We start from the raw sequence: 27,858 nt of genomic DNA, 5'->3' as shown, positions 1-27,858 counted from the left end.
GCATTAAACATCTGTATGTATGAAAGCAGATAACGTCACAAAAATCACTTTTCTCTACAATTGTATGGTGACGGAAATCATGCAGATGTTGCTAAAATAAAAAGTGCACTTTAGTGGCTTATAGTTTTAACATAAAACATTCTCCATTTAAGGATGGGTCGTTACTTATGGGCCAGTCCTCTGGACTTGCCCCCCAGGCTAAAAGTTGCCCCCGCCCATACTACCATCTTAAATGCACTTGTGTTACAGAAATACTTACTTTCTTAGAAATCCATCAGTAATGCATGATAGGTTGGATACAGGGATCGCACTTACGCACTATAGCACGTATTTTACACACTATAGACAACAAGGGACTCAGCTTTGTTAAACGAGATTGACATACAGGAGCTGCAGTCAGTAGAAGCTGGCTATGTGTGCACTGCAACCAATAGAAGCTGGCTGCGTGTAATGAGTTTGAAGCGTCTCCACTCACTGCCCACCCTCTTCTCGTAGTGACAGCATCATAATTGCTGTCTTCCTGATGAGCGCCCGAGGCCTAATGCGCCCGAGCCACGGACGACATGCTGCCCTTCAGACCACCCGATTTATGAAGGAATGGAGGCCACATTCCCCTCCTGCCACAAGTCGTGAGAAGCAGGGAAACAGATCCCACCCACATGCCATTTCCGGAGGATGCCAGCCCCAATGCAATAGAACCCTGGCACCCTAGACACTGCTCCAGCTGCACCCCCGCCAACCACTAGGCCCACAAACCGACCAGTTCCTTACCAGTTGCAGCCCTTACTATTGGATCAATGTCTGATTTTGCCATACACCTGTTGCCAAATCTTTTTCTTTTTTGAGTCCACTGAGAGACACTTTGGACTCTGGGGTGTAGTGGATCTAGGAAAGAAGGCACTTCAAATTAGAAAGTCCCATCCCTCATTTTACCCTTCTGCTACAAGGGAGGTTTCACTCCTCCCTGAACTCACATTAGGACACAGTGTTACAGTTTGACAGGGGTACCACCAGGTCAATTTCCCCACCCACTGAGCTGTAGCTCAGTGTAAACCCCACCCTTTACAAGCACCTGTGCAATGTCATTAAGTTGATGTGAGCGACCACCATACTTTTTGTTTGCAGTTCTGTGAAGCATGAAAGGAGCCAGCATTGGGAGGATGTGTTGGTCTGAATAGTGCCATTAGGAGGTTTCTGGGGTACCTTCTAGGTGAGTCTGCTCTCAGCTTATACATGTACTGTTATTATGCAGTACATTAATTTGTAATTATATGACCCAGAGTGGGTGCTACTATTAGGTAGCAACAATTATTTTGGGGTGAGCGTTTGGGCGTGGGGCCCCCAAGGTTGCTCTGGCTGGGCCTTTTTTCAGGGCATCACCACTTAATTCACATAGATATTTTTTTATCACTTTTCTATTTGTGTGTCTATTATTTATGTCATTTTAACCCCTTACCATTAACACTTATTGATTGATCTTTACACAACTATACTTTACACTTCACTTTCACCCTTTTTTCCATTATTCGTGTGATGCCCTGGGGATGGTCCTTGGCTGGATTCTTTTGGGGTTCCCTGCGTCTCGGACGTGAACCCCATAATGTTAGGGACGCTGGTATAGAGGAGCCTTGACGTTTGGCCCAGCGCTTATTCATATATTTGCAAATGTATGTAAACCAATACCTCTGAATTTCTATTATCATGTAGGATTCAAGTATTTTTGTTTTTGCTGCAGTGCGCTGGAGGGAAAATCCCCTTTTTTTTTTTCTGTAGCTCAGTGTAAACCCCACCCTTTACGAGCACCTGTGCAATGTCATTAAGTTGATGTGAGCGACCACCATACTTTTTGTTTTTAATTTAAGTACTGCTACAGATTAAGTCTCCATAAATATACAGCCTCAGTTAGATTATTTTAAGGCTTGGTCCAATGTTTGGCAGAAGTTTCCCCTACCCGCTACAGGTAGGGTAAACCTGGTGAATATGGTTAAAAACCAAAATTATTATATGTTTTGCAACCATCTCCGGTTTACCTTCCTGTTTACTTATTTTCATCAACTGTATAGACCAATCTATGACCTCCTTTATCTGGGGGAATAAGCGTTACATTCAAAGTTTTATGTAGGCCCCGGGGTGGCTGCTCAGCTGGTACACCTTTATTATCACTGTGTAAAGGGTCAATATAAAAGTCTGTTTGTAGTTACTTTGATAATAACTACTAAAAGTATCAACTGGGACATGGTTTCCTTTTTAGCTACTGTGGACAATTGTTTTAATACAAACAGAGGTTTATATGGACCTTTTACTGCAGTGAATAGTGTTATTTTTAAGATTTTTTAGAGGTTTATGTATATTGTGCTTTTATGTTGTTAACTAATTAATTACATGTCTAATTGAAGATAGATCTATTTTTTGGATCCAGCGCAGTTTGTTATCCTTTTTATGCCACCGCCTTGGCATTATTTGACAATTTTTATGGCATCCTCATACTACTAAGACATAAAATACTGCCTTTAGTTCCAGGACTTTGATAGAAATTCACGACTTCTCTGGGGTCCAAACACCCTGCAAACAAGTCTGAAGTGTAACCACTCCCCAACTCAGAAAACTGGTGTTCTTTGTCACCAGTGTCCAATGTTGAAAAGCTGCCCTTGTGTGAGGTTCTCTCCTTTCAAGCGCCAAAAGGAGTGGTTGACTTACTTGTGAGGACATACTAATGAACTAACTGGATAGACAATGATGAGAGTTGAGTGAAACTGAAAAAACTGGGTCACCACCTTTCCCAGGACACTCATGCAAACATGAACAGATGTTTGTGTGTCAACAAGCACTTCACCAAACACTGTAATGAGGATCTTGTACTCTGGCAAAAACACCTGCTGCTGCCGGTGTCAAACAGAAGCCCCAGGGAAATCATACTTTGTCTCTGGGAGGACCTGTGGTGACAAACTATCTGGGAGTGGAAACCATGAGATCTAGGACATATCTCCTACTCGTAATAACCCTCTCCTAGGTGTCTGCAATGGAATGGAGCCACTGCTTTCAGAGGCAAGCAGTAGCAGATTGGCTCCCAAGAGTTTCTAGGTGGAATTGATGCCTGTCGTGCTGACTGCTTCCCAAATTTCTTGTAAACTATGTAAGAGCAGAAAGCCCTACTTATCACAGATTTGTGTTCGAGCCTCAGGAGGGGGTGACAAGAAATCTGTGTTAAGTGCAGCCTGCAGGCTCATCGCGGACTGCAATTGAATAGCAGTACTACAAATCCTTGGTAATTACTGTGGGGACAGATTAAACACAGGAAACCTAGGGTCTCATTCAGACCCGCTCGCGAGCGCAGGACGCTCGCAAGCGGGTCGATGGTACCCAAATGCGCGCGACGGAGGCTGCTCCATCGTGCGCATGCGCGAGACCCGGCGAGCGACGGGGGAGCAGTCGCTCGGGGTCTCGCACCAAAGGGGGCATGCTGTCGATGGTGAGTGACAGCACGCCCCCTTTGGTGGGCGTGGCTGCCCAGACGGAGGCGTTCCAATGGGAACGCCTACCGTCTGGGTCCGGCCCCACTGACATCACTAGTGATGATAGAGCCAAAATCACTCCAGGGCTTGCGGCAGCGAGACCCTACCGCAGGTTCTCGTCGCAAGCCCGATGGTCGCGATGGTCTTGACCATCATCATGGATGCTCGCATAAGCTGTGGGTGGTAACCCACAGCTATGCGAGCGTCCAGAAGGACGCACCAAAAAAAAAAAAAAAAAACGCCCTGATTCAGAGCGGGCGCTCGTTCAGAGCACCCCTAGGGTGGGAGGGGGGGTTAAGGTTAGGCACGAAGGGGGGGACTTAGGTTTAGGAACTACCTGGGAGGATTAGAGTGCTGGGTGGGGAGGGTTAGGTTACAAGAAGGGAGGGTTAGGGTGAGAAGGGGGGAGGGTAAGTATTCCTACCCGACCCCTGTCAGGATACCACCATCGGGATGCCACTGCATTTTGACAGGAGGGATCCCGACAGCCGGCATTACATACCCATTCCCACACACCTTTCCATGTCTGTCTCCCTTTTTCTCCCATCTCTCCTATCCCATATTGCTCTCCCCATGCCTCCTCTACTCATCATCTTCTCTTAACATGAATTCTATCTCTTCTACCATTTACCCCCCACCCTCCAACTTTTCTCCCTTATTGCTCTTTTCTGATTGGAAATATCAGTCCAAACACAACATAATGGGGGGAATTCAATTCACCGCAAACTGAATAGCGCCGGGAGGGAGCTCCTGGAGCTATTCAATTCAGCACGCTGTTATGTCGGAGAATGCTGGTCCTCGCAACTTAACATGGGTGTTTAGGCGCGAGAACCAGCATTCTCTGACTAAAGTGGCGGGCGCACGGCTGTTCGCGCTGGCCGAAGCAGGAAAACAGCTGCACGCCCGGCACTTCTGTTGGATTTCTCCTTGCATCCCCATGGGGGTGTGAGAAGAAATTCTTAGCCCGCCCAAACACTGCGTGAAATTGAATAGCTTTGGGAGCTCCCTCCCGCAGCTATTCAACATCGCATTGAATTGAATTCCCCCCAATGTGGATGTTATTGTTCTGGACCATCTCCCATTACAGATCACATTTAAAAATGTTTGGCGGGTGGCCGAATATGTTGCGATGGGAGAGCCATCTGTAAATATGTTACGGTACAGTGAGAGCTGTGTTGGAGGAAGGAAGCAGCAGGCATCTCCCTGCAAGATTGGGCTTATGGGTGAGCTGTTAGGGGAGATTGGATCTAGTGGTGGCAGTGAGGGGGCGGGGCCTCCCTGCTGCTCTCAGTATTAAGTTGCTAGACACACATACAGCACTGTATAATTGATGTGGCAAGCGAGTGGATCCAGGGAAGAGGGCATAGAAATTTTGCCATAGGACCCCCATTGCAGTGTCTCTGCTCACTGATGCTTGTGAAGAGAGTCGTTTGAGAGGAGGAAAGCGGCTGTTAAGTCTGACAGGGGCCCACAGCGCTGATAATCCACTGCAGCAACTGCTTCCTAGTCACAGGCTGAAGTGTGCCCCGTGACTTATGCTGGGCATACACGTACACATAAAATGCCTGTCAGACCGACAAGTATTTTATGTGACAGCCTGATATCGTGGACATACACATTGAGATAACTCACAGTGTATGGGCCACAATATCTACGCTCATCCACAGGGGAGGAGACATTTCTCCATTACGTCCCTGTGAAGGAACAGGGGAAATGTCCGTCAGTCAGCCGCGACAGTGCATACACTGTGCAATGCGAACGAACGATATTTTCAGATTGGTCGCCCGCATACACTGTACAATTATCTGGCCGATCCGCCACTATCGGACGCATAGGCCAGATAATTGTATAGTACAGAGTGGTTCCCAAACTGGGTGCCTTGGGATACTTCCAAGGGAGCCTCGGGTTGGTGGTCCAGAATCAAAATAAAAATATTTATGGTCAATGTGATAGGGAAAAACCAGTGCTGATGGCCGCCAATCACAAAATATGTGGACAAACAGAGAACAACCCTGTCCACCACAACATAACCAAGTCTAAAAGTAACAGGTAAACACAAAATATTTAAATTAATAATTTTCACAAAACATCTCAATAAGAAACTTTTCACCTAGGTGTGCATGGAAAAAATGCTGATACTCTAGTGTGCGGTGATTCAAGAAAGTTTGGGAACCACTGGTATAGTGTATGCCCAGCATAAGAAGCACTTTGCAGTAGGGATCTTCAGCGCTGCAGACCCCTGTCAGACTTATCAGAACCGTCCCACCTCTCATCCAGTACTCACTCCAGCAAAAGTGGGTGCAGGAGAGAGACGGGCACCATAGGCGCTACGGGTCCCATAGCAACAACACCCCCTGCACCCACGGTAGCTACACTCCTGGATGACTGCCTATCAATAGCAGTAGGGATTCTTTCACTTCTACATGTGGATCCCAGTGATGAGGTTACCAAGGTTTCCCTTAGGAGTATGGTACACGTTACTTTACCACTCTTTTTATAAAAAAACATTGTGCTTGATGATTTTGCAATCATTACAGGCAACTTCCAACTTTTAGGGTGCATACACACCAGGACGATATCGGCACGATTTGGCGTATCGGTGCGACAAATAGTGTATATCGCCTAGTGCAGAGGTTCCCAATCACAGTCATCAAGGCTCCCCAAAAGTTCAAGTTTTAGAGATATCCATGGTTGAGCACAGGTGATTTAATTAGTACCAAAGTCAATTTCATGTAACCACCTGTGCTTAACCATGGATATCTCTAAAACCTGAACTGTTGGGGAGCCTTGAGGACCGCGTTTGGGAACCTCTGGCCTAGTGTGTATATGCAATTGTGTGCTCCCGCTGGTTGCATGCGTTATTGTGTGATTGGCTATGCTGCACAGTCAATCACACGATATCGCATGTGGTGCAATACATATTAATGAAAGATGGAACAAGTAATCGTTCCGTCATTCATTAAATTGTGCAGTGTGTACCGGCAATCATGCAATGTCCAGTGTGAAGACAAATAGCCCTGAACATCAGCACGATTGCCAGTCGTTTAGGTGTGTACCCAGCCTAACACTGGAAACTGATTCCAATGCTGGGAGGATCATACGAGAACTGCCTGCCAATGTATAGGATGTAGGTCTATAACCAAATGCTGAAGGAAAATAATTGGGCTATTATTCTGCAAACCATTAACATTCTTTCAAATTGCTAAATCAAAACCGGACAAATCTTTTGAAAGCTAGGATCCAAGCCTTAACTTTTAAAAGACTAAAATGTCTAAGAAAAAAAATTGAGATTCTGAATATTAACTTATTTTTTAAAAAAGCTCAAATAACCTGCATAGTATATGCAGCTAGCCAACTACTGTCCCAACACCATTACCCCCAGTAACCTCCCCACAGTATTGCAGCCAGCGCACCCACTCCCAGCCACACAATTTAGCAGCCGTCTATGATCATACAATTTCCAGTATAAACAGCTGTGCCCTAAGCTCATGGGGACACCATTTTACACGGAAGCAACAGACATTGGTGGGACTCAAGTAAACATACATGGCACCAGTAGGTAGCTTATTCACATTACTGTATATTTCAACAGTGCTGCTATAATCCATGCAATCGCTGGCAGAGATAAGCTTTTCTTAACCGCTAGCAGAGATTGTGAGCAGCTGCAGGTTACGTGTCAGCACCAGTAGATAGCTTTGCCTTCATGCCTCCAGCTCAACATCTAGGAAGAACATTGGAGTTGCCATGGCAACTGGTATTTGTCCAGCACAAATTGAATGATGAAAAACTAGAAATATACCCACAACAAACTTCTGAATACAGTACCTCTCAGATATGCAGTTTACCTATACTAAAAGGGCCACTAAACCCTAATATATAAAAATTTCATACATGCGACATTGTTAAGTCTCAACTAATATCCAACTGCAGCTTGTTTTAAAGTAAAGGTTAATGGAGTATTTAAACTCCTCCTCCATCATAAACAGATTTATACATATGTTCCTTACTCTGCCAACTTAACTTCACACTTATTGCAAGTAATTATGCTACTAACATACACAGGTGCGCAATTATTCCCTAAACAGACATTTCAAAATGTGTCAGTAAAAAGTATCTTACAGATAACATGCTAAACATATGTACAATAAAAATTTATATACAGTACGGTAATCACTTGTATCAACACTCATGATTTTATATATATATATTAATCCCAACTAGTGGATTTATTTGCCTCTACATTAAAGGTGCGTATACACTAGACCACAGGTTCTCAAACTCGGTCCTCAGGACCCCACACAGTGCATGTTTTCCAGGTCTCCTCACAGAATCGCAAGTGAAATAATTAGCTCCACCTGTTAATCTTTTAAAATGTGTCAGCCAGTAATGAATGCACCTGTGCACCTGCTGGGGGACCTGGAAAACGTGACCTGTGTGGGGTCCTGAGGACAGAGTTTGAGAACCACTACTCTAGACAATGTGCTCACGATGAGATATCATGAGAGATTTCCCTTGAACACTCCCCAGCACACTAAAAAGTGTCCAATCTGACCAACGATCTATCGTGCATCCTTAACGATTTCCAGTGTGTTGTGTATGAGATTGGCAGATCTTGCCTGACGTAGGCAATATTTGAAGATGCGATGTACGACCTGCGGGTACGCGCATCGGCATCGTGAGTGGACACTCACGACTTGGACATATTTTACACAATTTGTCGTTCTGATGCGTCGAAATCAGGCGAATCATGCAAAATATCGTCTAGTGTGTACGGACCTTCAGAGTTGAATTAAACATCTTTTTTTCTTTTACTTTTCCTCTCGTTAACATTTTAGAAAATAAGGTTCTACATTTACTCACTATTTCGAATATTGTCCCATTCAATGTCGGCAAAAAACGGATGACAGCATAAATTTTCATATTTCATTCTTTCCTTCTGTCCACATAGCAAACTTTGGATCAGATCAAGAAAATGCTTGCTGATTTTTGGTTCATCTGGAAACTTTAGGAATCGCTGAGAAATAAATTTAAATAAAGCAGAAAAACACACTTGATAAAAAGTAACATACTATACACTAGTCTACATTTTCAGGGGGGAAAAAATTAAATGTAGTAACCTGAAAGTTCATGATGTTATTAAAGGTTTTTATTGTTGTCCCTTCTGTGAATGGAGATTTTCCATAAAACATTTCATAAGCAATGATGCCGATAGACCACCAATCACATTCTGGACCATAGTTGCCTTTTCCATCCCCATTCATCATCATGAGAACTTCCGGTGCCATATAATCTTGTGTACCTACAGGGAGCCGAGCATCCGCCTGAAATTAAAAGGGTGATGTGCTACAGTGCTGCAGAATCTGGAAATCATGTAAATACATTTGGATGAAGGAAGGAATCTACCACACTTACAACTTTATTCGCGCTCAGTCTTGCTGCTGATCCAAAATCCACTAGCTTAATGTGACCAGTGCGATCAATGAGAATATTCTCAGGTTTAACATCTCTGTGGAAACATTACAGCTAAGGTTTAGCAATCTACCATAATGGCAATACCAAAAAAACTAGAAAGAAATCAAGGATAACTAAAAAACAAGAGATATGGTAAGAACTTACCTTTGATATCTCTGTTTCTACGAAGTCCATAGGGTCCACAGGGTTGACCTTGGGGTATAGGTTGGGAACCAAATCCGGGCACCACGCAGTTAAAGCTTTCAGCTCCCAGGATGCACTTGGGTCCACTCTCCCTATAACCCCACCCCCAGCCAGAGGCACCTCAGTTTGTAAGTAGCCAAAGGCTGGAGGAGGAGAGAAAAAGAGAGAGAAAACTGGAACACTCAATAACCATACTCACAGAAATGGGAGACGGAAAACCGGTGACCAGCCACACAGCCCATATGAAGCCAGGTGCGTCAGGGCGGGCGCCCTGTGGACCCTATGGACTTCGTAGAAACAGAGATAACAAAGGTAAGTTCTTACCATATCTCTTGTTTTCTACTTCAGGGTCCATAGGGGGTCCACAGGGTTGACCTTGGGGATGTCCCAAAGCAGTTCAACCAAGGGTGGGGACGCTCCTGTGCTGAGAGGAGAATCCGTCGCCAAAAAGGAAGCATCCTGAGAGGCAAAGGAAACCAATGCCTAGAACCTTAAAAAAAAAAAAGGTGTGGACAGAAGACCACGTGGCCACCTAGTAAGGCAACACAGCCAAGGCGCCACAGCGAGCCGCCCACGAGGGTTAAATGGCCCGAGAAAAAACAAGCATCAACAACAGAAAGGCCTACCCAAGGGAGGCCCCTGAAGAAGACATACGAGGCCATCCAGCCAACATCTGGCTATAGGCCGGTCATCCTTTCCTGTTAAAACCAGAAATCTCAGACCACCAATAAGGAGTCCGATTTCCGTAAGGAACCTGAACGGATCACATAAATCCACAGAGGCCGGACCACAGTCAATGAGGCCACACCAGCCGAGAGGACTGGGGACTGAATGGCCGTACCATAAGTTCCAGAATAATATGGAACCTAAAAATCACTAAGAAGAAACACAGGGTGAGAGCAACTCACACCCTGACATGATGCCCTCCAGAAGAGGGAGCCACATGAGAACGCTCCCAATTCCGACACTCACCCGGGTGATAAACACCCTGAGAGAAAGAGAGAGCCTAAGCAATAAACCATGTAATGGCTATCACAACCAGCGGTTCCATAGACCGTCCCCAGAGGGAACGAAGAACCACTACTAACTCCCAAGAAGTCCCTAGGGAGGACAAATGGAGGAATAATACAGAAAACACTCCAAAGGATGAACTGGATACCAGAGCGGAGCAATTCCATATCTTAATCATACTGACAGTGTAGAGATCCGCACTGACAGGAAGGCCAGGCCGAGGGTGCAACCCAAGCCAGCCGGAAGGAATGCCAGAATATCAGGAAATCCTGGACACCGGAGGATTGTATCGACAGGTACAATACCATAAAAATTATGGCTGCCACAGTTAGTGGTAGGTCCTAGCAAAAGCTGATCCATGTGCTCTAATCATTCCAACGATTACAAAGCCAGGGAAGCCGTAAGACCACTGTAAGGGACGCAGTCAAAGACAAGCGACCCAGGTCCAAGGCAAAACCAAGGACCCTGAGATAACAGGTCCGGGCAGTGAAGCAGCAGGAATGGAGTATCGATGGAGAGACTCCGAAAATCCAAGTACCCCTGACATCTGGGGCAATCAGGAGCCACCAGCAGGAAAGCATCTCCGTCTCGATTGAAACACTTCCCACGAGAAAGAAGGGAGACCGGAGAATACAGGTACTCAAATTGGAAGGACCACTTCACCGACAAAGAGTCACTGAAGGTTGCTTCAGAATCCCCAGAGTTGAACTGTAACACCATAGTGTGATAAAGTCAGAAGGCCAGGAGGGTCACCTCAGGGGGGCACCCCCTGCTCATCAGGAGATGAAAACCTCTCTTGGGGAAGAGACTAGTCCCCGGGATGCACTTCGTGACGGCTGAGGGCTTGATATGAACGCTGCCGAGATGGTCGGGAGGAGACCCTTGGACCATGTCCGAATGTGTGACATACCTGTCATTGCCACCCAACGAACAGTGTTGCTAAAAAGGAAGCCACTGCCCTGACCCTGCTGGACTGAACTTTTTCAGGTTCACCGGGAAACAAGAGTTACGCCAGAGTGAAGGCCCAAGACAGGTTAAAGTTCCAACAAGTTAATTGACAGGGTGGAATCGACAGACGTCCAACTGCACTGAAATGGATGCGAACCAGACACTGTCCGTAGCCAAGAATACCCTGGACGAGATGACCATAGCCACCCGGAAAGGGACCGACTTGCCTCCGGAGAGAGCATCATCGTTTGAACAGTGATCCGACAGAAAAAACTCGTTCCATCTGGAGATAAGCCAATTATGGAAAGACCTGGAATGGAACTGAGCCCATTCCACCCTTCCAAAGGCAGACACTGAATAGTGGACCATGCATCCCAGAGTGTAAAGACATATGTCGACTGCGTAGACATCCATGTACTCCTAATGGAAGAGTGGAGATGCCGTCTTACGCCAGAAGAATTCTCAGATTCTGAGAATCCAGCAGGGCTCCTAGGTGAAGAATACCCAGAGAGAGATGCAGGGAGGACTTTTTCCCCGTTGATTAAACGTCTGCACCCTGAAGAAGCCACGGTCATCCTGACCTGGCTGTAGAGAACCCCGGCGATCCTGCTAAGAGCAGGAGGCCGTCCAGGTACAGGAGCATTGGGATATACTGATCAGGAGAACTGTCAGAAAATCCAAAACGCTGGTAAACCCCTGTGGGGCTGAGGACAGTCCCCACAGGCAGAGCCCGAAAAATTGTAAGTGCTGTGATACACAGCAAACCTCAGTCCATGCTGAGGCAAGGTCTCTGTAAGTACCCGCAGGCACGCGTCCTGTGTATCTAGTTATACCATAAAGTCCCCAGGTTCCAAACATAGTATGATGGAGCCTAGGGATTGCCTCCTGAGCCCAGGTAGCCTTAGGAACTGGTTCAGGAAAGTGAGACAGAGAATAGGCCAAAGAGGACCATTCAGCCACCGCACCAGAAAGAAAGCAGAACAACCAGTCCCTCGCTGAGAAAGTGGGGATGGCCTAATGAGCTCCGCTTACCGCAACAACTGTATAGCTTTCTGGATATGTAAGGCCCTGTTCGGGTCTGGATAAGGGCCTGCGTACCATCACCTAGAAAGAGTCCGCCTGAGCAAAAAGAGGGCGTACCCTCCTACCCACGTAGCCGCGGCAACTTGACACTAGTACCGGGCGAACTGAGAAAATCGCCATCTCCCAGTGGTAGGCCTGTCTCGTCAGGCTGAAGAGATATCCGTAGGTTCAGAAGCAGGATCGGCTGGCAGTCCAGGCCTGCTCGGTACTGGATATGTCGGCCCTCGTAGAGGCCGACAGTCTATGAAGAAACAGACCTTTAGGCTGACCCAGAGGACAAAAAGACTTAACAGACTTAGTCTGAGGCCTTGTAGTGGGCATAGCTGAAGGCGGTAAACTTGTCGTTAGTAATACTGCCAAAGTTTCTACAATCCTGTCAAGGTCAGGACCAAACAAGATCTACCCTATACATGGTATCTGCACCTCTGCATTCCCAGAGCGCAGCCATAGGGTATTACGGAGGATACAGTCGCAGCCGGAACTCTGAAAGTTAGGAGACTGATATCCAATATAGGCATTTCCACCTATGACAACTGCATATATTACGTGAGCGACCAAATACATTTGAACCCCAGACGTGTTGGAGGGGAAAAAACATTACAAATGCATCAGCTCAGTATGCAATAGTATTAACCAACCATGCTATAACCATGGTAGGATGGGTAACAAGCCCTGAAAGCGAGTATACTGACTTCAGGCAGAGTTACCCCCTACGGATCCGAAGAATCCGACCACGCAGGAATGGGAGGCGTCAACGTCTGAAATCAGACGAGTAACACGCCCATCCACCCCAGGAGGGACTCGTGAGGACCCTCAGGGAATTTGGGACAGGAGGCCAAACACTGTTGCAATACCTCGTATCTGGCAACAGCCAGAGTCCCGCCATGCGATCCACCCGCTAGTCAGCAACAGGGAACCCGAAGGCACGTAAGGCTGAGGGTGTATGATACAAGTGCAGGTCAACATTCACTCTAACCAGAATGGACCTGCTACCAGCCCCAAAGCAGGGATAATAATACCTGAAATAGGCTTCCCCACATGTAAGAGGGAAAGAGCCCAAAACAGTATCCAGTTCACTGCAGAGCCAACTGGGAAGTAACCACAGGGCGTCAACCACGCCACTTTGCGTTTCGTAGAAAACGACATCCACCCAGGGTGGCTGTGGGAATCCCTGCAAGGGGAATGACAGACTGTTGTGGCACCAGGGGGAATTCAAATTCTGCGAAAAACCCCTGCAGGGAGCGGTAGTCTGTGTCACAGGGGAAGAGTGCAAGAAACTGCGAGATACCCTGAGATGAAAAGGGCAGTATGGTGAAGTAACCCCAAGTGAGGTACAACAATGGGGCCCACCCGGCGATCCGCAATTGAGAGGATCCCGAAAAAACAAACCGCCCAAGGGGGTCGTGAAAGGGGCCGGCACCAGATGACGCCACACACAGAACCCTTTATGAAACAAATCCTCCGCACTAACACCTGCAGCACATGACTTGCAGGATAGCAAAAATGGGTGCCGTATAACGCTCTATCTCCTGGTCAAACATATCTGACCAATCTTGGTGGAAATATCAAGTAGCGTTATACTGGTCCTGACTGATGCCAAAATTAGCGGCAGGGACCCATTTTCAGCGTATGCAACACACAGTTCCAACGAAAATGTGGCAACGTGCAGCACGCAACAGTATGTGACAAACCTCACAAATAGTATATAAATGTGAGGTCTCAGAACCACCCTAAGTACAGCTGTATTAGGGCAGATAAAGAAAAGGGATAGATATACACTGACAGGTGAGAGAATTAAATACAGACAGTCAGCACTAGCATAAGTCACATACCATGCAGATATATACATATATACATAAACATGTCATATAATATACTGCACTATTACACTGCATTCAACTTACCCAGATTCAGTGTCTGGGAAGGCTACAGCGCTGTGTACACTGACCTGATGGTGAGGTACGCAGGGGGACTGGACTCACTGCCATCTCCAGAGATTTCTGCTGCACCACAAGAAAATGGCCACTGGAGACCTCAGAAGAAGCGTGGCCCGCGGAGGAATCAGCTCAGCGACGCCAGACTATACATACTGAAAGGCGCGCTGAGCTGAGGGGAGGAGCCGCTGTAACAGGGAAAGCTTCCTCCCCTGGCCGGCTATTAACCTCCCGGGACGCCGGCTCCCAGCGCCAATCAGTAAGTCCCTGGTGGTCTAGTGGACACACGGGTATGGGGCGGCCCGCCGCCACCCGCCGGCGCCTCCGGTCTGTCCCCAGAGACCGGAGGCACAGGACTGCATATTAAATGCGCGGATCACCGTAAGCGGTGATCCGCGACCTTACCTGCTCCCCGTGGATCCGGCAGCAGTCCTGGGCGCCCGCAGAGTCCGGCTAGTACAGACTCTGGGGTCCCGCTGAGATCCCCAGATCTGTACTGGCGTCTCAGCGCCGGCGGGGTGACGGAGCGGCAGCTTAGACGTCCTATGGACAGTCCGACGCTGCCGCTCTAAAAGTCCAAAGTAAAAATAAAAAACTCTGTTCTTTCAAAAAAAAAAAATATATATATATATATATATAAAGCTTAGGGGCTGTTAATCAGCTCCCCACTGCACTAAACGGTGACCCGACTCCGGCCGGGCACCAACTTAAACTGAGGTGCCTCTGGCTGGGGGTGGGGTTATAGGGAGAGTGGACCCAAGTGCATCCTGGGAGCTGAAAGCTTTAACTGCGTGGTGCCCGGATTTGGTTCCCAACCTATACCCAAAGGTCAACCCTGTGGACCCCCTATGGACCCTGAAGTAGAAACAATGTTAAAAAATAAGCACTCTTATTATTGTAAATCAAGAGACCAAGAGCCTGATTCAGCAGCGTAAGCAATTGCAATTACGTACGCAGATCGTATGCAATCACACTGCGATTACGGACGCACCGAAGAATCCATCACAGAGTGAGTGACAGGCTGTGAGCATTTGTGAGTGGTGAAGGGGGAGTGGTTGGAAAAAATGCAGGCGTGTGTGCGTTGGAACACAGTTTCATTCACATGCATAAATTAGCCACTGTGATTGCATACGCTACTCGAGTACTCACTGCGTGCGATGAGACTTGCAGTTTCTGAGGCTGGTCAGACCTTGTGTAAATGCTGCGTGACGGGCTGATGTGCGTCAATGGTACCGATAAGTATGCTGGAGTGTGAGGTTGGACGAATATGAGAAAGCAGCAGTAGGCATCTTTATGCTGGCTGAGCTATGGCAGGCAAAAGCATATTTTCGCTGCTGTGTTCCGTATGATATCGCAGCTGCGTACGCAATGCCGATCCTTACTGAATCAGGCCCCAGGTCTAGTGTAATATTGTAAATATAGCAATATAAAATGTGAGTATAAAGTTTAACCGACTCTGAGAGAAATGAGTTCTGGCTTATTATCGAACTGTGTGCAGGCAAAAAAAGAGGATTATTTATGGGTAGAACCCTTGGGGTATATTTACTAAAATGAAAATTCATAGAAGTGGAGTTGTTGCCCACAGCAACCAATAAGATTCTAGCTATTATCTTCTAGAAGGTGCTAGATATTGATAAGTACAATCTGATTGGTTGCTATAGGCAACAACTCCACTTCCAAAAACCTGCACTTTAGTAAATATACCCCCTATCCTCACTGGGTAAAGACATGGTTAACTTAATCTTTCACACCCACTAAGAAGTACAGTATATTAGGTAGCTCCTCCCTTCAATGTGTGTCTTTCAGTATTTTACTATCAAAATTGGTATTAGAAACATTCAGAGCTTAATAGCTGACAAAAGTATGAATTGATGACCATGCTGCTGCCTTGAAAAGTTCTTTGGCCGATGCCTGAGCCTTCTGTGCCCACAACATTGATACAGCTCTAATGACATCAGGCACCTAGACAAATATGAGGAGTTCTCCAGCTAGAGAGAGTCTGCTTAGTGGGGACTTGACCCTTTCTAACTCCTGTAGGAAGGACAAAAAGATCTCTGCCTTTCTTAACAGGTAGATGGTATTTTAACTTACAATATCCAAAAGTATGTCATTTCTTTTTTTCTCTCATTTTTGTACCGCGGATAAAAGGCTTGTAGTTCAATTTGCTGGTTAATAAGAATTGGGAAAATACTTTGGAAGGGAACGCTGGATTGTTCCTCAAATCCACTCTACCGGAAATATGTTAAGAAAAGGTTATTTTGCCCATTAAGCCTGCCCTATTTTCTTAGATGTCGTTACTACAATAAATACATCTCCTCCAACGGTGCAAAAGGGAAGGGCAATAGGGCTTCTAGACCCAAATTCAAGTCCCAAAGGGCTATGAAGGATTTTTTTTGAGGACGGTTACTTTTAACCACCTGTAACAATTTAATAATTCCTCTGCAGCCAGTCATTTATTTATTTTTTCTTAAGATGTACACTTAATGATGAGACTTGAACATTCAGTGTCAGGGCCAATGCTTTGGATGATCCCTCATTCAGGAATTCAAGTACCTGCAAAACTGATGTCTTTTCCACATTGAATTTATCTCCATCCCAGGATATACACTTGTTCCAAATTCAATCATAAGCCTTAGAAGAGACCCGTTTTCTTGCTTGTAGCAAGATGTTTATTATTTTTCCTGATAAACATTTATTTTTCAATAAAACCGCTCAATCTCCACGCTGTTAAATTTAAGCTGGGTACACACTGAGCGATGTGTACCCAGCCGATGTGTTGGTCCGACAGGCCAACATATCGGATCCTGGGTGCACATCAGAATGAAGTAATGACCGACAATTCGTTCTGTCCTTCATTATACAGCATGGTGCCGCATGCGATATAGTCAGGTTTGATGTACAGCATATCAAACCTGACAATGTCGCATACGACCGCGGGAGTGCGCATATCGTGTATACACACATTGCTCCAGTGTGTACCCGGCATTGGACTTGACAGGTGTAGATAGAGCACTGGTCCTTGATGAAAAAGATCTGGACATGCCAGCATTCCAAGAGCAAACACGAACCACATAAGTCTTGGCCAATATGGTAGAAGCAATGTCACTTCTGCCTTTTCTCTTCTGATTTTGTGCAGAATTGGCATTATCAGTGGAAAAGGGAGTCAGACATATCCCAGGTGGAAAACCTGTTGTTAGGGAGAGGGCATCTACTTTCTGAGTTCTGGAAAATTTATGATGGTAGAAGAAAAGAGGTCGTTTGGAATTTTGTTTTTTCGCCATTAAATCTACATTTGGGCATTTAAATGTTCTTATTAACAGCTGGAAGACCTCTTGGTTGAGTTCCCACTCGCCCAGCAAAATCTGCTAGTCAGTATTTTTCTACTGAGAGCTGAAAGTGAGTACAAGTGATTCTCTCCCCAGTTCATTAGCTTTTCTACTTCTAACATCATTCAGTGCCTTTCTCCAAGTGCCCACTGCCAGTATGGGTACTCTAATATCATGTTGTCAGAAAACACTCTGAGGTGTTTGGCTTATAGTTTCAATTGGAAATGCAATTTTGCTTTCCAGGCTGCCCGCATTGCTAACAGTTTTGAAGACAATATTTTCTCTTGTGGACTCCAAAACGTGCTGCACTTAAATTGACCATGTGTTGAGGACACAAAACAAAACGATCTGTTTTTTTAAGTCTGGATTGTGACACCAATGGAGAAACAAATTGGTGGATTTCTGCAATCAAATCCATCAGGATATCCCACTGTGGATTTCTAATTGTCCATTTTGCCCATGGGACTACACCCCAATAAACAAAGGCCTGTCCTGAGAGGAATTCTGAGCTCCACTTGTATTAAGGTTGACATTGGGCCTGATTCAGACCCACACACAAATGCAGATGTCGCAGAATGAGCAATTGTTAGCCATTGCAAAAGCCGCACTGTTATTGTCTTCTAGAAGGTGCTAGTTAAATGTTAAGTAGAATCTGATTGGTTGCTATGAGCAACATCACTTCTAAAACTCACTTCAGTAAATTTACCCCATGGTCTCATTGTCCCTGCTTACATAAATCTCTGCTATTTGCATTAAATATTTCATGTAAATACAAAATATATTACAAGACTAAATGGGAGAGGCAGTCTATGAGAAAAGCATGCTCTTATATATACTTCTTTTTGGAAGTGATCTCCAAATAAAAGGCTACTTGGGAGTCAAGTTAAAATATATATATATATATATATATATATATATATATATATATATATATATATATATATATATAATTTATTTATTTTTATTTATTTTTTTATTTTCCAAAGGAAGCACTCACCAGTGCAGCACTAGTAAGGTAAGACAGTTCTTTGAGCTGTGGCTGTACAATGTTCATGTATTTGATGGTTGCTATCGTTGACATGTGATGCTGGCTTGAAAAAGGTCTGGACTTGACCGAAGCGTCGCTATGCAATCTAACTTTTTTGCTGTTGGAATAAATCATCTTTTTTGCTACATCTAACTGGTGAGTGCTTCCTTTGGAACAATATTTTTGCCTGCTATCTGGGAAACGGACTGGTGTGGCTGGAATGCACCGCTATGCTGGAGACTTATGTTGATGTGAGTGCAGGACTAAGGGACACTATTAAACCTGGGTGCACTGCATAAGGGACCAGCCTGGGGGCACTGCATAAGGGACACTATTAAACCTGGGGGCACTGCAGAAGGGACACTATTAAACCTGGGGGCACTGCATAAGGGACCAGTCTGGGGGCACTACATAGGGACACTACTTCAGCCAGGGGGCAATGCATAAGGGCAAAGTTAAACTACAGGGAACAATGCAGAAAGGGGAAAACTACAGGGGGCACTGTATAATGGGCAATTTTGACTGAGAGCCAGTGGGGAAGCAGCCTGAGACCTGTTGGGCTGGATTGGTAAGGGAGACACCCCTTTTCCCGGCTCGCGCATAATTGCGACGGCCCAGACCCGGCTACTTTTGGATGCCACCTGGCTGGAAAAAATTTATGGGGAGAACACTGTAAAGTGATTATCCCTTTTATTTTGCATTTGCTTTTGTAGGTCTGTTTAGTAACCTATTTATTATTAAATTATGTAAGCACTGTATTTTCACATTTTCATGTACATGTTGTCCTGCGCTAAGGTAAGCCTGGTAACCCACAAAAGTAATCCCCATGGGAAGTATAGAAGTATAAAAACGTATTTCTTCCAGTACAATTTCCGAGAGCAAATAGAGCCTTCTTCCACTAGACACTTAGCTCAGTCGAAGCCCAGGATTACAATGTCTTAATCCAGATGGAACCTTGGGCTGTATGGAAGGATTGGCCCGAACAGCAACACCGCTTCGCTTCACACCAGATTATGTAGAGCTTTCCAATCCTGTGGTATCTCTGTGGTAAAACATGCTTCTGAGTATTGAGCATGGTCAAAGCTCAAAGGATCATGGCTTTAACAACCACAGTGCTAGAGCCAGCCGAGGTAAACTATTGTAAAGGGGCCCTGACTTAACAGAATTGATCTTGGAGCGAGGCACCATTCTGGGCTCTTTGCTATGCTTACAATGTTTGCATACCAAGACCTCCTTGGCCAGTGCAGTACAACCAGAAACACCTGAACAACCTTCCCACCCCTTTTACCTTCTTTTTTTTTGTTAGTAGAATCTCTGTCAGATAGAACAGATTAATCAGATGGAAGCTTCAAGGAATAAACATGACTTTTCTTTAAAACACCTGCTTATCCCTTGTCCTGGAGCATAGGAGCTTCACGTTGTGGATTTACCAGGATGTTATTATGTTGTCATCCAGACGCTCCACCGCTCCAGGATGGGGTTAAGGGTCTGTCTGGTGTGAAAATCTGCCTCCCAGTTTTCAATCCCTAGGATAAAAACTTCTGTGATTATTTCAAGGTTAAACTTCACCCAACACAAGCGTCTGCTGATCTCGTTCACAGCCATGGTTCTCTTTTAGCTCCCACCTGTGATTTATGTAAATAAAAGCACTATCCAACTAATAATGGCCCTTCTTTGCAAAAACTGACACCCTCTGATTAGAAAGTTGAAAACCGCCCTGAGTTCCAGTACATTTATTGGCAGCTTTGACTATCCCGGGGTCCAAAGATCATGGTACCAGTGCTGAGCAATGAAGGGCCCCTTAGCCTTAAAGGCTGGCATCCATTGTCACCACTGTGAAGTCTGTGATGGCAAATAGACGACCCCTGTTGTGTTTGTCGCCTCTCAGCCACCAACAAAGAAATAGACGCACCATTGAAGACAACCTAAAAGTCTGCCTGGTCAAGTGATGGTGAAACACTTTCCATTTTCAAATTAGCTAGATCTGGAACCTCTGCAAATTGCACAGCCTTAAAAGTGGAAAGCAATTTTCCTAGGACTTTCACGCAAAGGTGAAAATAAATATGTCTGGAAGTTAACATGAACTTTACAAAACCCTATAGAAAGAGGATTTTGTTCTCTGGTAAGGACCACCTTTGCTAATGGCTGTTGAACAGAAACTCAGCAAGATCATCCTCTAGAAAAAGGTCAGGCTGGTTTTCTTGCAATTGATGATCCAACCATTAGAGTCTAATGGTGTATACACACGGGACGATCATCAACGATAACGATATCGTTGAACGATCTCCCGGGTGTGCTGGATGATCAATAATCCAGCACACCACCAAAATGGCCAACGACCTGCGATCAACGATCACGGGTCCCTATAGTAACCTGGTCGATATCGACCAGGTTGGCCTGCATGCATGGGCGATGGACGATATCGTTAGCGGCCATACGTGCCCGCGCATCGCAGGTCATTGTTGGGTTGGAGGCACCGAAAAATGCACAATATGAATGATAACGATATGTTCGATATCGTTATCGTTCATTTTAATCGTACCGTGTGTACGCACCATTAGGCAGTGGTTCCCAAACTGGGTGCTGTGGGACAATTGCAGGGGTGCCATGGATTGGTGGTCCAGGCCCAAATAAATTAATTGTTATCAAGGTAATAAGCAAAACCACTGCTGGTGGCTGCCAACCAAAACCTATGTTGTATTTTTTGTTTTTTAAATAATATTTTATTCAATAGATGAAATACAATATGCAATTAATCCTATGCAGAGGTCCCTAATAAGGAAAAATAAAATAAACCACAACAAATGCAATAAAATAACAAAAAATAAATAAGATAACATCTCGAATGAGAAATATTTGTTGCAAAAACTGGTTTCATCAAAAAAATTTATTATAACAATAGAAACGAAAAGAATATAAAAATAAAAAAAAAAGATGTGTGGAGTGGCAATTTACGTTAAAGGGGAGACAGCTTGAAAAGAAAAAATGGGGGAGTGAAGGGAAGGGTTGTGACCCAACTGGACTCTTCTGTAGTAAAATATACACTTGAAGATCCAGATGTGTGTGTAGGCATAGATATAATAGAACAATCATATAGAATATTTGTGATCAGATGGTATAGAAACACTGGAGGCATCTGAAAATTTGAAGTCAAGGATCATATGTTTCAATAAAACTTTTGGAAGAGTTACGTAAAATAATCGTCATGTAGTCCATGGAATATATATGCCACACTTTGGCTACAATTTCTCTTAAAGTAGGGACCTCAGTTTTTTTCTAAGCTGCTGCAATGCTACATGTGTCTGCTAAAATTATATGCCGAATAAGTTTATGTTGGTGACGAGTGGCATCTGGGATACATAATGGCAATAGAAAATACTTAGGGTTGAAGGGAATGTTTTAACCGACCTCAACCACAACCAATGTTGACATACAGAAGCTCAACCCTATCCACCACCAAACTGATCCTAAGGACGACAGGCAAGTACAATTTTCCTAATGTAATAATTTTTTTCTGAATTTCTCAATAAGAAACTTCTGGCCTAGAGGTGCCATAAAAAAAAAAAAAGTGCTGATACTCTAGAGCAGTGTTGGCTAACCTTGACACTCCAGCTGTTCTGGAACTACATAACCCAGCATGCACTGCTACAGTTTTGCTATTAGGGCATGCTAAAACTATGGCAGGGCATGCTGGGATATATAGTTCCACAACAGCTGGAGTGTCAAGGTTAGCCAACACTGCTCTAGAGCTCCGTGATTCAAGAAAGTTTGGGAGCCAATGATCTAAGGTCTACGAGCAGCAGAAAACTGACCCCTTTGGAAGTCTGACTCCTTATCTTATAATAAGTACAAAAGGAATGAAACCTAGGGCTCTCTGGTCTAGGTCAGAGGTTACCAAACGCGGTCCTCAAGGCACCCCAACAGTTCAGGTTTTAGAGATATCCATGGTTGAGCAAAAGTGGTTAAATCAAACTGACTGAGGTACTAATTAAGTCACCTGTGGTCAAGCAGTGATATCCTTAAAACCTGGACGGTTATGGTGCCTTAAGGACAGAGTTTGGGAACCTCTGTATTAACAGATAGAACGTAATGCTTTCTCCCAGAGGCCTGGGAAATAATTATATACAGTTTGGTTAGAACAGAACCTCCCCAGGGTATGCAAAAGATTACAGAGTATTCTTCGGCTCTGTGTATGCCTCCAAAGTCAGGGGGCACAGCATACAGATGTGTCCTCCGTCAATATTGCTGCGCACGCGTTATACAGCCCTTCTAGTCGCACCTAGTGCCGTGTGAGTTTTCTCATGCCTAGCATGTTTTCCTGCATCTTTTTTGCTGCAAATGCGTCTTATTCACAATGTGATATGAATAAGATGCACACGCAGACTTTGCTGATTAATATATGTGGCATGTGTATGTTCTGTGTGGTTTTACTGTTACTTTAGAAAAGATGTGCTGCATTCATTTCTACCTGACACATTCTAAAAGTACTACAGGTCTGAAAAACATGAATTGTTAGGGGTCCTTAGGACAGATTTTGCGTAACACTCCCATAAGGTACAGTAACAGTGTTTGAAATCAGAAAAGAGGTACAGTAGTTATATATATGCGAGCTATGGGGGCATCAACCTTAGGCAGAGATTTCCATTTCACTGTATTTTTACTTGGGAGGCCATAAGGGGACTGAAATATGTGGTAGAACTGAAATCAATGATCAGTCTTAAGCTGGGAACACACTGGAGCGATATCGGTCTTGTATATAGTTTCTGGCCAAATCGGAATGACATAACGGACGGATCATTCAGTGTGTACAGCCAATATGCACGGTCCCGTGATCTTTAGCAATATCTTCCAGTCGACCGTGCTGCATGCCCAACCAGACGATACTGCATGCGGCGGCATGCAAGGTAATGAAGGATGGAACGAGGGGTTGTTCCATCCTTCATTACATCATTCTGATGTGTACCACTGATACAATATGTCGTCCCCCATATCGTCTGGGTACACATAGTCTAGTATGTACGCGGCATTAGACCATGCCTTAATTAGAATGTCTTCCAACTGAGCAGAAGAGGGAAAAGAAACTGTCTTGCTTCTTGGATTCTTCAATTTCCTCAACTTCTAAAGGTATATTTACTAGAGCGCGGGTTTTTAGAAGTGGAGTTGTTGTCCATAGCAAACAGATTCTAGCTATTATCTTCTAGAAGGTGCTAGGATTGGTTGCTATGGGCAACATCTCCACTTCTAAAAACCTGCACTTTTGTAAATATACTCCCTAGTGTCTCTATGACATTCCACACTAAATCAACCAACCACTCTCAGTTGAAATTCCGGACAGGACAGGAGGAAACCATAGGTCCAGAGACTTTCACATCATCACCTTGCTCTTGTAAAGAAAACTCAGCCGGGGAGAACCCTTGTAAGCTGCCACTTCTGTGGTCTAGACAAGGCAGATGTCAAAATCCTCTCCAAGGAAGAGGATACCCTGAAAGGTCTTGTACTGACTATTGTAAAGGAAGATCCCAAAGGGCCGTGTTAGAGTGACTCAGGAGAGACGATAACAGAAGAGGGATTATCCTAATTTGGCTCCCTAGGGTGTATGGTGAGCTGTGAGAAATATACAAAAGCATAGGCCAGAAACAGCCCAGGATGGTTCTGTCATCTCAGTGGGTGTGTCCACAGGAAAGCATGGCTTCTGGTCCATTGCCATATATGCCACACAGAGGGCATCCAACTTGGACAACGTACAAGGCAATTTAGAGGGACATCTGGAACAGGCAAAAATTATTGTCGCTATCTGTCCTCCAGGCTTCACCCTGAACAATTATACAACCCAGTAGGATGTGGAGCTACATAAGATACATGTCAAAAAAAGGAAGAGCCCACAGAAAAACCAGCACCCTAAAGCACCACACCACTTCTTTCCTGCAGATACAATATCAAGACAGAGAGGAGAAGAGCTTCTGCTGCAGTGTCTGTACTGGTGGACTTGTCTGACTAGAAAACCACACCAAAGAAAAATTTCTGACAGGATGACATCACCCACAGGGCCTATCAATGATGGATTGCTGGTCATCTTAGAAACTGTGCCCAGCAAAGGGCTGCTATGTCAGGTTGACAGAATGACGTCAGAATCCAGCATAAAAACTAAGGTTATACAGTAGTTTATTCATGAGGCAAAGCTGTCAAACTTTGGTAAAACACAGTTGTCAACCACGAACACACCACAATAGTAAAATCACTTCCCAATGTCAGCCACATTGTTATGTTTTCCTCATGTGATCCGTTGACTAGGATCCAAAATTGTATGCAGTATTTGTTAAAAAAAAAAAGAAGAAGCAATTGATGAGAAACATGTTGTACCACTAACTATACCAGCCATCACCCAAAAACTAAATTCAAAAGAAGTACTTACTACTGCAACCACATGTGCTTTGACGGTAACCTAAGAATTCGATCTACCAGAGTGCCCACTATTGTAAGTCTCATGTAACAAAATCACCAGAATGATTAGATGCCCATACACGTGTGATATAGCATGCGAGGTGTCCAAGCTGACATCTAAAGTGCAGTGTAATAATAAAGCTCTGTAGTATTTGTGGGCTACATGTAAAAGCAGCCAGTATTTACCCTACATGCAAAAAAAAAATGTGTGTATTTACACCCCTAGCATTGCAAAATGGTTTGTCCATGTACACAGTTAAGTGCTAATTCTCACTATTCCCAAAGCTGAGTCAGGCACAGAGCGGGCTCCCGTGGGGCCGTACATCGCACCTTCAGATCTTACTGCAGGTTCATTTGATCTGGGTATGCGATGTACGATTCCATGCAGCGCTATGCGGGTGGGGGAGGGGGTGCCGGCATATCGGGCAGACGGACACCCAATCGCACCGTGTGTGGGGGACTGCCCGATATGTCGGCCTCCGGATCCCGCCACGTCGCAAGGTGCATATCGCACCGTGTATGGGCAGCTATTGAAACTATTTTTATTGGGTTTTTTTTCCAATAGAAATAGGGAACATGGATATTTTGCTAAAAGCCTTTGATACTTCATAATTCCCCTTTTTCTCAAAATGCATATATTATACTTTAGATTGTACGCTATTTTTAGGGTACAATGTGTCTTTAAAAAAAACTTGTGAATTCATGCCATATTTAAGCATGAATACTCTATTAACACATCTGCAGTCACATAAAACGAAGATAGCAACAGGGGAAAAATTATATACTCAGAAGTGGTAACCATGGAAAGTAGATTAAAAAGAGGAAAAAAATGTTAACCGATAATATATGAGCCAATTATTAATTTGTACTGCTACTTAAAATGCATTAACCACTTGCTGTTTTTTGCAGTTAGGCAAAGGTTGGTGATAAACAGTATACTGATGAAACTCTCTATATACCAGTCAAAAGTTTTAGAACACCCCAATTTTTCCAGTTCTTATTGAAATTTAGGCAGTTTAATGTATCAGTGTATTCAGAGTTTAAAGCATGGAATAAATAATTGGAGATAAAATAAATAAATAAATACGACTTTTATGGTGAGTAAAAATCGAATTTCCTTTTTCATCCATCTGGGGGATGCCATTAACTCTGGGATCTACCAAAGCAAGCTAGTTTAAAGGGGGAGCATCGAAACAGGCCGCTCAAATAATTTTTCGCCCCCAACACTGGCGTCCCTCGCTCCAAAAGTATGGAAGCAGTAACATTTTGTAAAAGTGTTTACGGATGACCAGGTAGCTGCTCTGCACAGCTGCTCAATCGAGGCACCATGCCACACAGCCCAAGAAGCCCCAACAGCACGAGTCAAGTGGGCCCAAAGGAAAGCCGAAACAGTCACACTTGAATACAAATATGCCTGCCGTATGACTAAAGAGGCCCATCTAGCGATGGATACATTCAAAGCGGGCCAGCCTCTTTAGTGCATCAATCAATTCCTATAAAGAATCCGTACACCTCAAAGACGCAGTGCGCTCAAAATAAATGCGTTACGCACGTACCACATCCAACAGTGCGAAGGAAGAAGCTTCACTAGTCACTGAAGCCTGGCGAAAGGCTGGCAGGAGGATATCCTGGTTTAGTGTGTAACACCACCCTATCCTCATGAAAAATGAGAAGCAGAGATTTACAAGAAAGAGTCGCTAAATCATATACTCTTCTGGCTGAGGCAATGGCCAAAAGGAAAACAACCTTCAAAAGTGAGGTATCGCAATTCTACAGATTTCAATGGCTCAAAAGGAGCCTTCTGAAGAACCTCCAAAACTAAATTCAAGCCCCAAGAAGAAACCAGCAGGACATAAGTAGGCTGTGTGCGAAGAACCTACTGCAAGAAGGTTTTAACTTCAGGAATGGTGGCCAATTTCTTCTGAAACAGGATCGACAGGGCCGAAATTTGTCCTTTAAGGGGACCCTTAACCAATCCAAAGACAAAAGACGAAACACTGGGAACCATTCAAGTTAAACTTGTAGCGTTCACACCAATATATATCTTCCATATCGGATGATAAATCTGGGAAGTGTCTGGTTTGCGAGCCTGTATCATGGTTTCACAACAGATTCTGAAAACGCTTTGGCCCTCAAGATGTTGGATTCAATAACCATGTCATCAAAGCCAAGCGAGGCAAATCGGGGTGATGGCATGGACACTGAAGTAACAGATCTGGACGCATGGGCAGACGATATGGAACATCTGCCAACATGTTCCGAAGACTGCGTACCAATGACCAGTCTGGAGCCAACAGAATGATCAGCCATGCCACTGAACATATCCACTGAATTACCCTTGGCAACAGTACTAGAGGAGGAAAGATGTAGCCCAGCCGGAATACCCAAAGTGCTGTCATAACATCCACCAGAGATGCCTGAGGTTCCCAGGACCAAGATGAGTATCTTGGAAGTTTTCTGTTGAGACGGGAAGCCATCAGATCTATGTCTGGAGACCCCCATCTGGAAATTATTTGCACAAACACCTTCTGGTGCACTTCCCATTCTCCTGGATGCACACTGTGGTGACGTAGGAAGTCCGCCTCCCAGTTGTCCACTACCTGGAATGTAAACTGCCGAAATAGCTGGAATCCAACTTTCTGCTCCCTCATTGCTCGGGCAGCTGCGTGTGTCACCCTGCTTGTTTATATAGGCAACTGGTGTGGCATTGTCTTATTGGACTCGCACTAGTAGGCTCCTTAGATGAGATTGAACCTGAACCGATGCATACCGAATTGCCCTTAATTCCAGTATGTTGATGGAAAGAGAAGCTTTCAGAAAGGACCAAAGACCCCGTAGGTGCATGTCTAGAACAACCGCCCCCCAGTCTGTTAGGCTGGCATCTGTGGTGACAATGATCCAATTTATTATTGACAACAGAT

At 44.7% G+C, this 27,858-nt stretch overlaps 1 protein-coding gene across 3 annotated transcripts in view; it reads right to left on the bottom strand.

The window, feature by feature from the left end:
* Nucleotides 1-27,858, bottom strand: part of CIT (citron rho-interacting serine/threonine kinase) — a 166,026-nt gene that overhangs the window by 114,075 nt on the left and 24,093 nt on the right. For all 3 annotated transcript variants that reach the window (XM_088465302.1, XM_088465323.1, XM_088465312.1), the window contains exons 7-9: nucleotides 8,925-9,018; nucleotides 8,630-8,833; nucleotides 8,373-8,526 (exon numbers count right to left, since the gene is read on the bottom strand). In XM_088465302.1, the coding sequence (XP_088321428.1) occupies nucleotides 8,373-8,526; nucleotides 8,630-8,833; nucleotides 8,925-9,018 (452 nt within the window). The remainder of the gene's footprint in view (nucleotides 1-8,372; nucleotides 8,527-8,629; nucleotides 8,834-8,924; nucleotides 9,019-27,858) is intronic.

The sequence above is a fragment of the Taudactylus pleione genome, unplaced genomic scaffold, assembly GCF_031769625.1.
Source record: "Taudactylus pleione unplaced genomic scaffold, aTauple2 ptg000062l, whole genome shotgun sequence".
Classification (NCBI taxonomy): domain Eukaryota; kingdom Metazoa; phylum Chordata; class Amphibia; order Anura; family Myobatrachidae; genus Taudactylus; species Taudactylus pleione.
The sequence above is the reverse complement of the archived record's forward strand: the minus strand, read 5'-3'. Positions and strand labels throughout refer to the sequence as shown.